The sequence below is a fragment of the Pantherophis guttatus genome, chromosome 4 (assembly GCF_059756535.1).
Source record: "Pantherophis guttatus breed Tessera chromosome 4, ASM5975653v1, whole genome shotgun sequence".
In the NCBI taxonomy this organism is placed as follows: Eukaryota; Metazoa; Chordata; class Lepidosauria; order Squamata; family Colubridae; genus Pantherophis; species Pantherophis guttatus.
This window is the reverse complement of record NC_142066.1, coordinates 9,453,841-9,471,133: the sequence shown is the minus strand read 5'-3', so window position 1 is coordinate 9,471,133 and position 17,293 is coordinate 9,453,841. Positions and strand designations below refer to the sequence as shown.

The following is a 17,293-nucleotide window of genomic DNA, read 5'->3' as shown; positions in this document are numbered from 1 at the left end:
GTGGAGATGTTGTGGTATTTTTTGTGTGAAAGCTAAACAGACCCCGTTCTTTGAAAGCAAAGGCTGCAATTTCTGAAAAAAACGTTCTTCCTTATTTTCAAAAGCAAAGACTCCAATCCACGTCCATCCAAAATGCAGAAGAAGTTGTATAAGTCCAGTGTACTGATGCTCCTCTTTTGGGACCATGTAATAAAGTGGAAATAACTCAGTAATCTGAATGTCTTCTTGGGCAAAGGAACCATAAGTAAACTAAACAAACAAAAAAAGGAAATTCGTTATTCATGAAAATCATGGGAGAAATGTGAAGATTCCTTGTTAGAAACTTAATGAAGGTCTCCCTATATTGAACATTTGTCCAGTTCAGTGTAGATTATGACAATTCTGATGAAAAAGAGAAGCAACTAAAACCCCATGATGAAATATTTTCTCATCTGAAATATAACTAGATTACAACCACACTCAGTTTCCTAATACAGAATTCCAATATGTTCATCCCCTTAGAACATCTGGAAACTTGCTAAATATCTGAGCTCCTGAACTCTTCTCAGCCTAAGGAAAGAATTCTTAAGCACTAGATTTACTGGATTACCTTCTTCCCTTATTTGTAGCAAATAAAATAAAATACTTATACATGAATGCCATGCCCATCCTGAAGGAATAGAAAGAATTAATCATGTCTTCATTTACTACAATTATTATAGAGGTCTCCAAAAGTACTACAATCCTTCAACAATTTCCAGACAAATCAATTGAGTTATTACTATCGGACCCAACCAAGACATACCAAGGGGAGTTGTCACCTATTGTCCGGTAGTTTGATGGAATCTGGAGCTGAGTTGAGGGCAGCAGTGAAAATGCTGGGTAGGTTTGAGTTGGGGATGGGCAGGAAGTGACTGAAAGGAGATCTTCCCTAAAACCATGAGACATAACAGCAGTGCCCCAATATTTGAGGGGCTTCCACAAAGGTGGTTTTCCACCATGAGAAACAATGTATGGAAACTGAACAAGGAGAGAAGCAACCTAGAACTAAGGAGAAATTTCCTAACGGTGAAAATGATTAAGCAATGGAACAACTTGCCTTCAGATGTTGTGGGTGCTCCATCACTGGAGACTTTCAAAAAGAGACTGGACAGTGATGTATCTGAAATGGAATAAGGTCTCCTGCTCGAAGAGAAGGTTGGACTAGAATATCTCCAAGTTCCCTTCCAACTCTATTATTCTATGATGTTCTATGTGCTAACCAGCCTTTCCTATCCTCCTTTTGACACAGCTCCAGATTTCACCACAGATAGTGGTCAACCATCAGGTGACGCTCTCAAATAAGATTAATTTTGTACTGTAATTTGTGATTTAAATTTAAATTCTCTAATCTATTATTGTAATAAAAGATTTATATTCTATTGACTGATTATTCTGTGCCAACATATTAAACAATTGGAGAAGGGAAGAAAAGAGAACAAAATTGAAGTCCCACAGAAAGACATGGCAAAATACTAACTAACCCTACAGCAACAATCCTTCAACAATTGCTAAGAAAAACAGTTGAGTTTTACACTAAACTACTTTTATCCTATACCAAGCAAATTGTAGTAAGAAGAGTTGTGACCTATTGCTGGTTGGCTGTCAAAACACATGTATGATTGTAATAAAAGATTTTGATTTAATTGGATTACCTTGAGCCAGTCTATTGAGTTGTGGGGAAAACAGAAGAGGATTGATAAACATGTATTTAACTGAATTCCTGGAGAAAGGTATGGTAAGCAACTAGTATCTACTATCAATTACAAAAGACTTTTCTCTCTCATTCCACCCCAAACTACCTGTGGAATTTTGTAGACATGTACACTTTCTGCCATAAAGGATGATGTATCAGGACCTAGTCCCCCAATGATGGCCATGAGATTCTTCTGGCTATCACATTTGTAGTTTGGGACAAATTCCTGAGATTTGAAAAGCAGGTCCAGGGTGGTGCGATAGGTCATCCTTGGGTTGTTGTAACTGTCATAGATGTGGAACCCGAGAGTGACGTTAGGTAAGATCTGGAAGTCTTCATTGATCTCCTTCACAGCAAAGGCCAAGGCGAGGGCATGCTGGTAGAATTTGGTTATTACACTGCAAATAGGTTAAACACCCCCATTGAACAAAATAAATTGACAATTCTTTTATGGTGAAAGTATTGATATACAGAATGAGTAACAACCATTTCTGTCTCTGTTGTACATGAGAAAATAGGAGTCTTTGTAAAACATTCAATAATTTGTATAGTTTTCATCAATGTAAATCAGTAAACACTGATTTTCAACAATCAGTGCCCCTGATTTGCAACAAATAAGTATAGAACAAAGTCTTGATTCCCCCCCCTCCACAAGCTATCACATTTATTTCTATCAATTTGGCACAACATAGAATACAACCAGCAAAGAACACTTTTTTAGTCTATGTAAGTTATGCAAGGATTGACTGCACAGATTGGATATTTATACTCCCTAAATGTTCTCCAAAAGACTTCTTGCAGAATGGTTTCATACATTTTGTGATTAAGATTTTAACATAATGAAAGTGATCTATTTTCCCATACTCTGATAAATTTGAAAGACAAGGAAACAAGTGTAAGTTTATATACAAAACCATTCATTCATTCTCAAAGAGCTATTAGTCATCTAAGCAATTATGGGAGATCTGACTAAGGTGAGAAAATGAATAGAAAGAAAAAAATCCTTACTTTGTTAAATCATAACGTTTTAGAGAAGGATTTTCTTTAAATTCAATTTCAAAAAAGTAGTGAATCATCTGAGACACCATCCCACCCACGATGAGATCACCAGGCTGGTACCACTCATGGGGAATCGGGAAAGCATCACTGGCAGGGCAGCTCAGAGTAACTGCTTGCTGCGCCAAGAGCATCAAATGGAACAACATCTTCAGGCATTTGTCATAGGGAAAATATTTGTGTCTCCTGTCCATAAGGAAGTTTGTATTTCAGTGGTTCATTCAATGATTAAGCCAAGGTTGATATCTGATAATGCATCTAATCAGAAATCCCATCATTTTCTATTTGAAGTTCCATGTGCGTGCAAATTTGTACACTGACTATCTCTAGGATTGAACAGATGTTCTGGAAAAGATGAAAGGAGGGAGGAAACTTCTAGCAATGAATCTGATGGAGCCATTATTATCCCTTTGTGCTAAACTCCCCAGGGTTCAAGAGTTACTTTATAACCAAACTGATACTGAATTTCTTAATTGTTGCTGAATTTAAATACCTTTAGGCACAGTCACTGATGTTTTGGCCCAGCTAAAAAAAATAAAAAAATATGGTGATTCCTGTAGGAGATAATTATTTTGTTTTTGGTGAGAGAATAAGTGATTCAACTGATGGGGTTTTTTTTCTTCAAATGAGCAAATGCTAATAAAAATAATCTAAGGGACATTGGCAATTAAAAACAGCCTTAAGTGTTGAAATTCATGTTTAATATTTACAATGGAGCAGGCTTCCCATTTTCAATATAAAATGAATAAAATTGTTTAATAGAGAAGACAAAACATTTTTTTACATATTAAGGTCTGACAAATAAACCAATAATTTCTTTGGAGGTTTTATCCACATTTTCAGTCAAAGAACGTTGAAGAACAGTATTGATACTGATATTTGAAAAGTTGCATTAGCCATTGTCTTGAGTTTAATAATCTACCCCTCCAAATCTTTACTTATTTATTTGCTTATATTATTTGTGTCCTGACTTGTATTATTTCTACAAATAACTCAAGGCAGAGAAGATATCTAACACACCTTCCTCCTCCTGTGATTGTATATGATGTCAGGTTTCGATGTCAGGCACTGACATATGACAGATATGCTATGTTATGCTATGCTATGCTATATATCATATGATATGATAGCATATAATAGATATTATAGCAGTGTTCCAATATCAAAAGGGCTGCCCCAAAGAAGAGGGGGTCAATCTATTCTCCAAAGCATTTGAAAGCAGGAAGAAGCAATGGATGAAAAATAATCAAAGAGAGAAGCAACCTAGAACTAAGGAGAAATTTCCTGATGGTGAGAACCATTAATCAGTGGAACAACTTGCGTCCACAAGTTGTGGGTACTCCATGATTCAAGAAGAGATTGGACAACCTTCTGTCTGAAATGATATAGGATTTTGTGCTTGAGCAGGAGGTGGGACTATAAGATCTCCAATGTCCCTTCCAACTCTGTTATTTTGCCCACAAAAGCAAGAAGTTGGGTTGGACTGTGAGAGAGTGACTGTGTGAAAGTTACCTAGTAGGTGTTCATGGCTAAGGTGGGACTTGAACTCATTGCCTTCCACTTTCTAAACTGGTGCCTAAATCACTAGACCAAACTGACTCTGAAATCTGACACTAGCTCTCAAATCAAATATTTCATTTATGAGGGGAATGCAGCAATCTTTTTTGAGAAGGGAACTCCAAAGCTACAAACCAGAGTACAAAATATTGAACTGATACTCAAAGAAAACAAAAATTGTGGTTGCTGGGTGTGACTGTCAGAATTTCCATGGCTCTGTTTCAGTAGGTTGTGTGTTCTTCCATTGAACCCTTATCTTCATGTATATTGTCACACAAGGACACTTGAATGTCTTCTCTGAAACTTTTATTGCTACCTTATGAAATTATCGTCTGCAACGTATTTCCTGAGTGCTGGTTCTATTATTGCTGGTTGTCCAAAAGGGGCTTTTTCAAAAAGCAACTGGACTTACTTTGTTTTTGCTCGAAGGCATTTTACTTTTTATCCAAGAATCTTCTCCTGTTTTTGGTCAGAATCAGAACTGAAGAAGCTCCTTGGATGAGAAGCGAAACGTCTTCAAAGAAAAACCAAGGAAGTCCAGTTGCCTTTTGAAAAATCACCTTTGGGACAACCATGACCTGGATGACTAATAGTCATCCATAGTGATTTATTGTTGGTTGTTGATCCTGAGATGCAAAATATACATAAATATCAGGATCTTCTTTATCAATTCTAAGGATGGTTGCTGATGTTAATCCAGTTTTTATAAAACTATGTTTATTTATTTCTTTATTTAATAATTTTTTATTGAAATTTATTATAATTCAATACAATACAATCAGTCAGACCTTTTCTACGCAGGTTAGATCAATTCTTTCTTTATGTTTCATTGTTCCAAATACATATATATATCTTAAAATTTGTATTAACTTTCATTTATTTTTTATTCGGTTATCAATCCACCTGTACCAATCATCCCACACCGTATAGTATTCTGAATCCTCTTTTTCATGTAGTTCTAATGTTAATTTGTTCATTTTGGCACATTCTAAAACTTTCTAATAATGAGTTCTTCTGGTGTGTCCTGTCCTTTCCAATGTTGGGCATATGCTATTCTCGCTGCGGTGAGTATATGTATAATTAAATATCTTCTTCTTTTCCCATATTTAGTCTTTAGTATTCCCAGGAGAAATGTTTCAGGTATCAATTCATTCTTTTCACTAGTTAATTCTTGTAGCCAATTTTGTATTTTTCTTCAATACTTCTTTGCTTCGGGACAGGACCATCACATATGAAAGGTTAAGGTTAAGGTTTATTAAATTTGTATACCGCCCTTCTCCTGAAGGACTCAGGGCGGTGAACAGCTAAAATTAAAATACATACAGTATAAAAATTAAAATAAATTAAAACAGAATTAGATCAGTTTGGCTTCCCCAAATTTTAAAACCCTTTATCCATAAAATAGCCCAATAAAATTTTAAGCCAGCCCAGCTTGCTGAAATAAGAAGGTCTTCAACGTTTGGCGGAAAGTATGGAGGTCCGAGATCAGTCGTATTCCTGTGGGTAGCTAGTTCCAGAGGGCTCTCCCCCTGGGGGTTGTCAGTCGACATTGCCTGACCGACGGCACCCTGAGGAGACCCTCTCTGTGGGAACAGATTGGCCGGTGGGAGGTTATCGGTGGCAGAAGGTGGCCTCGTAAATACCCAGGCCCTAAGCCATGGAGCGCTTTAAAGATGAGAATCAATACCTTGAAGCGCACCCAGAAGACCACCGGGAGCCAGTGCAGCTCGCGCAGGAGAGGTGTTACATGGGAGTGCCATGTCACCCCGATAATTACCTGCATGGCTGCATTCTGGACCAGCTGGAGCCTCCGGGTGTTTCTCAAGGGGAGCCCCATGTAGAGAGCATTGCAGTAGTCCAGGCGAGAGGTGACGAGGGCGTGAGTGACTGTGCATAAGGAGTCCCAATCCAGAAAGGGATGCAACTGGCATATCAGGCGAACCTGATAAAAAGGCACCCTGGCCACGGCAGTCATATCCTCTTCTAAAGACAGTCGTGCATCCAGGAAGACGCCCAAGTTATGAGCCCTCTCCGTGGGGGCCAATGACTCGCCCCCAATAGCCAGCGATAGCACCAGCTGGCTATATTGGGACGCCGGCAGCCACAGCCACTCAGTCTTGGAGGGGTTGAGTCAGAGCCTGTTCCTCCCCATCCAGACCCTCAGGGCCTCCAGGCACCAGGACATCACTTCAAGGGCATCGTTGGGGTAGTCTGGGGTGGAGAAGTACAGCTGAGTGTCATCAGCGTACAGATGGCACCGCACCCCAAATCCAAAGATGATCTCACCCAGCGGCTTCACATAAATGTTGAACAGGAGAGGCGACAGGACCGACCCTTGTGGCACCCCACAAACAAGGTGCCTCAAGGTCGACCTCTGCCCCCCAGCCAACACGGACTGCGACCGGTCGGAGAGATAGGAGGAGAACCACGGTAGGACAGTGCCTGAAACTCCCAACCCCTCCAGCTGGTGGAGCATGATACCATGGTCAATGGTATCAAAAGCCGCTGAGAGATCTAATAGGACCAGAACAGAGGAACATCCCCTGTCCCGAGCCCTCCAGAGATCATTAACCAACGCGACCAATGCCGTTTCCATGCTGTACCCAGGCCTGAAGCTGGACTGGAACGGATCCAGATAGACAGTTTCATCCAGGTACTGTGGGAGCTGTCGCGCAACCACACTCTCAACAACCTTCGCCACAAAGCGAAGGTTGGAGACAAGATGGTAATTTGCCAAAACAGCTGGATCCAGAGAGGGCTTCTTGAGGAGGGGCCTCACCACCGTCTTTCAAGGAACTCAAAGAAGCATTTATAATCCTCTGGAGCCAGCCTCGTGTAACCTCCCGGGTAGCCAGCACCAGCCAGGAGGGACATGGGTCCAATAAACATGTGGTTGCGTTCAACCTCCCCAGCATCCTGTTCATGTCCTTGGGAGTCACAGGATCAAACTCCTCCCAGATAACATTCTCAAGACCCGCCTTGGACACCTCGCTGAACCCACCCAGTCAGAGTCCAGGCCGTCCTGAATCTGAGCAATTTTATTGTGCAGATAATACGCAAAATCCTCAGCACACCCTTACAAGGGGTCTTCCCGTGCTCCCAGGTGGAGAAGGGAGTGGGTCACCCTAAACAGGGCAGCTGGGCGATTATCTGCCGATGCGATAAGAGCGGAAAAGTAGTTACACTTTGCCGCCTTTATCACCACTAAGTAGGTCTTGATATAAGACCTCACTAGTGCTCGGTCAGATCCAGAACGACTAACCCTCCAACTACTCTCTAGGCGCCTTTTCTGGCACTTCATCTCCCTCAGCTCTTTGGAGAACCAAGGAGCTGGGCTGATTCAGCGCCGGGTCAGAGGCCGCAAAGGCACGACCCAATCTAAAGCACCAGTGGCCGCCCTATTCCAGGCGGCCGCCAGGTCTTCAGTCGAGTCATGATCCAGAGTCTCAGGGAATGGCCCAAGCCATATCTTGGTGGTATCCACACTTACAACATTTGGGGCTTACATTTGAATAAATTTTTGCTAATCTCGCAGGTGCTAGGTGCCATCTGTATAACATTTTATACTGGTTTTCTTTATATGTTGCCACTTTTGTTAATTTGTAGTTTCTAGTCCAGATTGTTTCCCATTCCTCCAAATTTATATTATGTCCAATATTTTTGGCCCACGCTATCATTGGCTCTTTTACAACCTCTTCCGCCCTGTCAAACTCTAGTAGATAGTTATATAGTCTGGATAGTATTTTTTTTCTGGACCTGTCAGTAATTTGTTTAATCTATTTGTTTCTACCTCAATACCAAATTCTTCTATATCTTTTTAGTATCTGGATTGGATCTGCAAATATGGCCACCAGTCAATATGTATTCCCTGCTCACTTAGGGCTTGGTTACTTTTGAGATTTCCTTGGTTGTCTAAAAGCTCTTTATAGCTAACCATTTTATTGATCTCTAATGTATTTGGGTATTTCATGGCTTCCATCGTCGATAGCCAGTTCGGGATTTTCATATATTGTTTTCTTCTAATTTCCTCCCATACTTGTATTAATGCTTCTCTTATCTTATGTCTATGGAAATACATTTTGGTCTTTTTCTTTTTGTCCCATAGAAAGGTGTGCCACACTTTTTTGTAGGTCGTGTTCTTCCAGGATTAAAATTCTTTTATTTCTTAAATTAACCCATTCTCTTATCCATACTAGGGTGGCCGCTTTGTAATATATTTCCCACGCTAGGATCCAAAACCTTCTCTACTTCTATTGTCAGGTTTCTATTTCATGCAGTTGCCAAAGTCAACAATAATATCTAATATCTTTTAATAATGAATGTATCAATTTAGCAACTTTATGTGGTTGCGCATCTTGTGGCAAGTGACTCTTGACAGGATTCAAAAATCCAATGTCATGAGATAATGATTAGTTAAAATCATTCTATAACAATTATTTAAAAAGAATAAAAAATGATAAAGCTAAAACAGGAAAAGATCAAATCAAATCACATTTTATGATGGTTATTGTCCAGCATATACTCCTAGTGAAGGATGAGATGGAAAGAAAAATTTCATTTTCCTTCACTAATTCTTTTTATTCTTTTAATACTTATTAAAAGTATAGGTTACAGTGGAAATAGGTAGATGATAGAGAGTGAGCATGATTTTTTTAAAAAAATTATATTTCATAAACTCTATAATATTAACATTTCAAAGACCCCAGACCAATTCAAAAAGGATATCCCCCGATACCATGTTAAATACATCTTCATGAATTGTATGTTCCTTTTTAGTACATTTATGAAGTCATTTATAAATAGAAAATATAAAAACCATAAAAATGCCAAAGTCCCATCCCATAAGGAGGTAGATTTGGTGGGAACCAGAAGAAGGGCCTTCTCCATGGTGGCTCCACCCTCTGGAACATCATCTACTCAGAAAGTAGACTGTCCCCCACTTTGACACTCTTATGAAGGCCTGGTTTTGCCAGTTGGCTTAGGGAACCCAGAGTGAGACAAAACCCAACAAGTGGCTTATTTGACTGTGTGTTGCTGCCAGAGGGGGATATAGTTTTTTAATTATTTTCTATATGGTGTTCTATTGCCAGTAAGCTGCCTAGATTGGTTGTGAGCAAGTAGGTGACTGTATAAATTTCCTACATAAATAAATAAGGAAACTGCAGACACTGGATATTATTTGATTCAATATCTTTAATCTTATAACATGAGAGCTGGATTCTCAATGTCTTGTTATCTTGGGGTGTTGAAAGACAGAAGGTGTTTAATTAACGAATCTTGGAGAATGATTGCAAATGCAATAGGATGAGCATTTCTTTTGCAATTGGCAATTATAATAAATCGTAGTGATCAGGACACTTCTCCATTAATCCTGTATTGTCAGAATGTATGATTTCTATATGTCTCCTATGGACAGCAAACAATCTTACTCTTCTTTTTTTGTCAGCAATTTCTCGAAGCCAGAAAGATCATATAGGGAACTAATTCCTCTTTATTAGTTGCTGTCTGTGGTTTAGCTCAGGCCGCAAAACAATAATATAGCATTTTGGGAGGAATAGGCATCCCAGTAATGCAGCACTGGATGACAAGATGGAGAAGACCTCCACAGCTACCATGGCTTTGCCTTTTGTGCTCAGATAGGCTGGAAAGAAGGAGATCCACACACTACAAAAGGCCAACATGCTGAAGGTGATGAACTTGGCTTCATTAAAGCTGTCAGGTAATTTACGGGCAAGGAAAGCCACAATAAAGCTGGCAATGGCCAAGATACCCATGTAGCCCAAGACACAGTAGAAAAAGAAAGCCGACCCCTCATTGCACTGTAAAATCATTTCTTGGAGCTCTGATTTCATATCCAACTCAGGGAATGGGGGAGATGTCGACAACCAAAGAATACAAATACATACTTGGGTGATGGAGCATAAAAGGACAATAGAAAAGGCCAATCTTTTCCCCACCCATCTCCTCATCTGATATCCTGGTTTAGTGGCCATGAAAGCCACAACCACAATGATGGTTTTGGCCAGTACAGTAGAAATGGCCACTGAGAAGGTGATGCCAAACATTGATTGTCGGAGAAGGCAGGTCACTTCGCCAGGTTGGCTGAGAAAGAGTAAAGAGGAGAGAAAACAGAGCAGAAGAGAGACAATCAGGGTATACGTAAGGGACCGGTTATTGGCTTTGACAATGGGAGTGTCGCTATGCTTAATAAATGTTCTAAGTACCCAAGATGTCAGGAAAAAGAAACCAAGAGCTGCTGAAGCTAAACCAATTCCTAAGGTTTCTTCAAAATTTAGAAAGACCAGAAGTTTCAGGATACATCCATTCTTTTCTTTATTTGGATAATGATCTTCTGAACATTCAAAACAGTCATCCATATCTGGAGGAAAAGTAAACAAGTTTTATCATCTATACATTCCATAATATTGAAAATAACCTTATTAATTGTATTCATCTGAGCAGTTTATTAAAGTTTGCTTAAGTCTAATGACCCCTTCATGGATTACTACCTTGTCGTGGTGAAGGGACATGTGTAGCTCAATGAAGCTATGAGCTATGCCGTGCAGGGATAGCCAAGATGGACAGGTCATTGCAGAGAGTTCTGATAAAACGTGATCCAATGGAGAAGGAAATGGCAACCTACTCCAGTATCTTTGTCATGAGAACCCCTTGGGCAGTACTAAAAGGAAAAAAGATATGACACCACAAAATGAGCCCCTCAGGTTGGAAGGTGTCAAATATGCTACTGGGGAAGAGCAGATGGCTAGTAGTGCCAGAAAGAGTGAAGCGACTGGGTCACAGCCGAAAGGACACTCAGCTGTGGATGCATCTGGTGGTGAAAGGAAAATCCGACGCTGTAAAGATTTTTTTCTCCATAGGAACCTGGAATATAAGATCCATGAATCAAGGCAAGCTGGACGTGGTCAAACAAGAGATGAAACAACGGAACATCAACATCTTAGGAATCAGTGAACTAAAATGGACAGGAATGGGTGAATTTTATTCAGATGACCATCAGGTATACTACTGTGGGCAAGAATCCCTCCGAAGAAATGGAGTAGCCTTCATAATCAATAAAAGAGTAGGAAAAGCAATATTGGGATACAATCCCCAAAATGACAGAATGATCTCAGTTCGAATACTAGGCAAACCATACAGTAACACAGTAATCCAAATCTATGCCCCAACCACTGGTGCTGAAGAGGATGAAATTGATTGGTTCTATGAAGCCTTACAGCACCTTATAGAATTAACACCAAAAAATGATGTCCTTATCATCATGGGGGATTGGAATAAAGTAGGAAGCCAAAAGATAACTGGAATAACAGGCAAGTTTGGCCTTGGAGTACAAAATGAAGCAGGGCACAGGCTGATAAAATTTTGTCAAGAGAATACAATGGTCATATTAAACACTCTTTTCCAACAACCCAAGAGACGACTCTACACATGGACATCACCAGACGATCAAAACAGAAATCAGATTGACTATGTGCTCTGCAGCCAAAGATGGAGAAGCTCTATACAGTCAGTAAAAACAAGACCAAGAACTGACTGTGGCTCAGATCATGAGCTTCTCATTGCAAACTTTAGGCTTAAATTGAAGAAAGTAGGCAAAAGTACTAGGCCACTCAGGTATGAACTAAATCATATCCTTCTTGAATATACAGTAAAGGTGACAAATAGATTTAAGGAATTAGATCTAATAGACAGAGTGCCTGAAGAACTATGGACGGAGGTTCAGAACATTTACAAGAGGTAGCAACTAAAACCATCCCAAAGAAAAAGAAAGGGAAGAAGGGAAAATGGCTGTCTGAGGAAGCTTTGCAAATAGCTGAGGAAAGAAGCGAAGCGAAAGGCAAGAGAGAAAGAGAAAGATACACCCAGTTGAATGCAGAATTCCAGAGAATAGCTAGAAGAGATAAGAATGCATTCTTAAACGAACAGTGGAAAGAAATAGAACAAAACAATACAATACGGAGGACCAGAGACCTGTTCAAGAAAATTGGAGATATGAAGGGAATGTTTCATGCAAAGATGGGCATGATAAAGGACCAAAATGGCAGGGACCTAACAGAGGCAGAAATGGTTAAGAAGAGGTGGCAAAATTACACAGAAGAACTATACAAGAACGAGCTTAACATCTCTGATAAGCATGAAGGGGTGGCCACTGACCTCAAGCCAGATATCCTAGAATGTGAAGTCAAATGGGCCTAAGGAAATCTGAGCAATAACAAAGCTAGTGGAGGAGACAGTTTTCTTGCTGAGCTATTCAACATCTTAAAAGAAGATGCAGTAAAAGTGCTACACTCAATTTGGAAGCAAATTTGAAAAACTCAACAGTGGCCACGGGACTGGAAAATGTCAGTTTAGATTGCAATTCCAAAGAAAGGCAATGCCAAAGAATGTTCAAACTATCGCACCATTGCACTCATTTCACATTCTAGTAAAGTTATGCTTAAAATCCTACAAGCTAGGGTCCAGCAGTATGTGGATCGAGAACCACCAGAAGCACAGGCAGGAATTTGAAGAGACAGATGAACTAGAGATCAAATTGCCAACATATGCTGGATCATGGAGAAAGCTAGGGAGTTCCAGAAAAACATCTACTTCTGCTTCATTGACTATTTAAAGCTTTTGATTGTGTGGATCACAACAAATTGTGGAAGTTCTTAAAGAGATGGGAGTACCAGACCATCGTATTTGTCTCTTGAGAAACCTATATGCGGGTCAAGAAGCAACAGTGAGAACTGGACACAGAATCACTGATTGGTTCAAAATTGGGAAAGGAATCCGGCAGTATACTGTAGGCTGTATACTGTCACCCTGCCTATTTAACTTATATGCAGAGCACATCATCAGAAAGGCGGGGCTAGATGAATCAAAAGTTGGAATTAAAATTGCCGGGAGAAATATCAACAACCTCAGATATGCAGATGATACCACTCTAATGGAGAAAGTGAAGAGGAACTAAAGAGCCTCTTTATGCCAGTGAAGAAGAAGAGTGCAAAAGTTGGCTTGAAACTCAACATTAAGAAAACTAAGATCATGGCATCTGGCCCTCTCAATTCCTGGCAAATAGATGGGGAAGAAATGGAGGTAGTGACAGATTTTATTTTCCTGGGCTCCAGGATCACCGCAGATGGAGACTGCAGCCAAGAAATTAAAAGACGCTTGGTCCTGGGGAGGAAAGCTGTGGCAAATCTAGACAGTGTACTAAAAAGCAGAGACATCACCCTGACAACAAAAGTGTGTATAGTCAAGGCAATGGTTTTCCCAGTTGCAATGTATGGCTGTGAAAGTTGGAACATAAGAAAGGCTGAGTGTCAAAGAATTGAGGCCTTTGAACTATGGTGCTGGAGAAGACTCCTGCGAGTCCCATGGACTGCAAGGCAAACAAACAAGTCAAACCTAGAGGAGATCAACCCTGACTGCTCTTTAGAAGACCAGATCCTGAAGATGAAACTCAAATACTTTGGCCACCTAATGGGAAGGAAGGACTCACTGGAGAAGAGCCTAATGCTGGGAACAATTGAGGGCAAAAAAAAAGGATACGACAGAGAATGAGGTGGCTGGATGGAGTCACTGAAGCAGTAGGCATGAGCTTAAATGGATTCCAGAGGATGGTAGAGGACAGGAAGGCCTGGAGGAATGTGGTCCATGGGGTCGCGATGACTTCACAACTAACTATAACAACAACAAAGTCTAATGAAAATTGTAAGAATGCCTACCCTACCATTTTGGTTTGAAATCTTCCCTTCTGGGCATGGAACACAATCATAGCAGCAAAACTGATGTCCCTCAATCCCTTTTTTCCAATATCCATGGAAACAGGGGTCATTGCATCGAGAAAGTGGAAGAACCTAGTGATAAGTATAAAGTATAAAAGCATCGCATACCAGAACAACTAGACACAAAGACAGTTTTTCCCCACATGCCATCAGTCTGCTAAACAACTAATTCCCACAACACTATCAAATTATTATTAAGAATGTATTACTTTTATTCTTCTCATCCTTCCTATTACCTATCTCCTTCTGCTTATGACTATAACCTTGTTGCTTTTATCTTTACGATTTATGTTGTTTTATTTAGTTTCCTAGTATGATTTTATTGCTTATTTAATATCCCAGGACAATCACTGTGTTGTATCTTATGATTCTTGATGAATGTATTTTATGTACACTGAGAGCTTATGCACCGAAGACAAATTCCTTGTGTGTCCAATCACACTTGGCCAATAAAGAATTATATTCCTTTCCTTTCCTTTCCTTTCCTTTCCTTTCCTTTCCTTTCCTTTCCTTTCCTTTCCTTTCCTTTCCTTTCCTTTCCTTTCCTTTCCTTTCCTTTCCTTTCCTTTCCCATTCGCATTCGCATTCGCATTCCATTTCATTCCATTCCATTCCATTCCATTCCATTCTATTCTATTTGGTTTTCAAATTGGAGATATTTAAAAGTTTGGTGTGTTTTCTCCTTCATGGGAGAGGAATTACTTTTGACTTCCCAAAGGATAGTGAATTCATCAACTTCACCAACAACTTAAAAAGATGTAAATATGACAATGATGTACAAAAGGTTCTGTTTGAACGGCAGATAAAATAATTGCACATGGTGAAAATTTCATGTAAAAATAGCCACTCTCGTGATTTAAAATGCAAATGCAAATGAAATAGGGAAAAATGGCTTTTGTATTGTAATATCATATTGTCAATTTAATGAGTGCTTGGTCATCATCGACAATATGCCACTGTTTCTTTAAAAAGCCAGTAATCAGGTTTTGAAAGAAACTGTGTTCAGTATGGGAACATAATGGATTAAGATGTGGTCGATTCACTAATTTGATACCTGATTAAAAGCTGGGTTCCAGACAATCATATCTTCATCAATGAATAATTCCTTCCCTTTCGGAGCCTGTACATCCAGCTTTCCAACTCTAATTTTCTGAAAGGATCTGTTTGGAAAAGTGATCAAGTTGGTGATGTCGAATCCACCTGTTGCTTCCCCTTTCTCGTTCAGGAACATTCTCTCCCCAGCTGAATTGTTAAAAGAGATGCCTTGGAGGAATGAGTGGAGCTACTTGAAAGGGAATAAAAGGGAGAGACAATTGAAAGCAATATAATAGAGAAGATAACATCCTATAACTATTATTGAATATGTATACTTAGAAATTTGATAATTGATATTACATGGAAAGGTACTTGTCCGCTCTCTTATTAATTTGATATTATTTTAAGGAAAAGTAAGATGGAATTGAAGCGGGATGAAAATAGGCTTTTGGAATTTTATAACTTCCTTCAGTTATGATTTGTGTCAGGGTTAAAATCTACTTACCTTCTCTACCGGTTCGGAATTGCATGGGCCAAAGTCTACACACACTCCAAGAGACAATTGAAAGTGGTTTTCCACTCAATGCCTTCCTTTATTTTTACACGGTAATACGCTTCTCTCAAGTCCAGCTTGACAAACACCTTTCTTTTGTCCAGCATATACTTCATGAGGGGGAGGGGGTACATGTTTTCCACACAAACACCATTAATCCCCCAAAATCCATACATAATCTCAAAGACCCATCTTTCTTTTCTTTCTTTCTTTGAAGAGCACCAGGGCTGCCACTCCAACAGGTATAACTCCACTGTGATTGCCAGTTGGTACCATGCCCCAAAGTTGTCTGGAATTCCTCAGGGCAGTCAGTGTTGGTATAGCTCCTTATTTAGTCTGCCTTGGAAGTGTTAGACCAGTAAGAGTTCCAGCCACCCTCTCAGCTTCCCAGCCAGGCTGCAGAACTCCTGAATGTATTCAGTTACTGGCTAACTCCCCTGCCTTATGGCATAGATCCCCATCTCCATCTGCTTAGTGGACCTGGGAGGGTCTCCAAACCTGGCTCAAAGTTCATCGAGGAGGACATTTGCATTCCCTAGTTTGGGCGTTCCTTCATTGTGGAGGTACATCATCCACTCTGCTACCTCATCTTCTAGGTTTGAAGTGATGGCATTCACGCAGGTAACTTTGTCTAGGTTCATTGTCCCGTATCACTCCAGATAATTCCATGCCTGGTTCAGGAAGTAGGCTAGTTTCTCCAGCTGCCCATCAGACATGGCTTTTAGAGATGGGGGCTCCTGATCATCCTGAACTAGCATGAAGCCGATGGCAGCTCTCCCCCCTGGAGGGCTGCTTGAGCCTGGGCTCCTTCCACTGTTCTTGCCCCACAGCTGCAGGGGGAATTGCAGCCACTGTTGGGGGAGCCCCAATTTCTTGGACAGTATTTCCCAGTCTCGCTCTTTGGTTGGAGAATGCTATGGGGCTTCTGGCACGTGGCCCATCTGAAACTCCACTCCTGGGACTGACGGATTCACCAACGCTGCTCCCCGCATCTCCATTCTGACAAATCTCTCACACGGTTACTCCACAGATGAGCTACAGCATGCTCTCAAGAACTTTCCACTCCCTTGACTCTTCCCAATCTTCAGCCCACCAGGCCTTCCATTTGCCTTCCCCACTCCACTCTGTCATCACGCCTTCAGGTCAGGGCAGATGGATCTGGCCATGATTCCCTCCTTTTGTACCAGTAGCTGCTCCATCTTCTCCACTCTCACTTTGGATCAGATTAGCACTGTCTGCACCCTGTTATCTGCTTGGGTGACTGTTGTTTCCTCCCAAGGAAGGAGCCATTTCAGGTTTCACTGTGGCATCAGTTTTCTGCTCCATTCCAGACATTGTTAGGTCACAGCTCTCTCAGGGTTATCTAAGTAGGCTGAGTTTAGTTATGAGAGCTGGTTTAGTATCAGCTGTCCAATTAGCAAACCGAAAACAAAGAAACACTCTCAGGAGAATTGAATCTCCAAAAATAAGTCTATTGGATACACCATGTTGGTACTGAAGAAACAAGCTCTGGTTTTCCATGCAAATGTTTTCCCAGTTAAACAATACATTCTCCTTCTCCCCACCCCTATTTGATCTCATTGACCAATT

General features: G+C 40.4%; 1 protein-coding gene across 1 annotated transcript; it reads right to left on the bottom strand.

Annotated features, from left to right (window-relative positions):
- Positions 1 to 9,510: 9,510 nt before the first annotated feature.
- Positions 9,511 to 16,344, bottom strand: LOC148113692 (vomeronasal type-2 receptor 26-like). The gene is made up of 3 exons (XM_087893281.1): positions 16,288 to 16,344; positions 14,061 to 14,187; positions 9,511 to 10,706 (listed from the first exon to the last, which is right to left on the bottom strand). Exons 1-3 carry the CDS (start codon positions 16,342 to 16,344, stop codon positions 9,808 to 9,810), a joined length of 1,083 nt encoding a protein of 360 aa, XP_087749407.1. The 3' UTR covers positions 9,511 to 9,807.
- Between the last annotated feature and the right edge of the window lie 949 nt (positions 16,345 to 17,293).

Coding starts and splice junctions, on each gene's coding strand:
- LOC148113692 (XM_087893281.1), bottom strand. CDS start 16,344: ATGAACCTAGACAAAGTTACCTGCGTGAATGCCATCACTTCAAACCTA. Junction 14,188..16,287: donor CTTCAAACCTAGAAGATGAG/GTAGCAGAGTGG, acceptor ACTTATCACTAG/GTTCTTCCACTTTCTCGATG. Junction 10,707..14,060: donor GAAGATTTCAAACCAAAATG/GTAGGGTAGGCA, acceptor CTTTTCCTCCAG/ATATGGATGACTGTTTTGAA.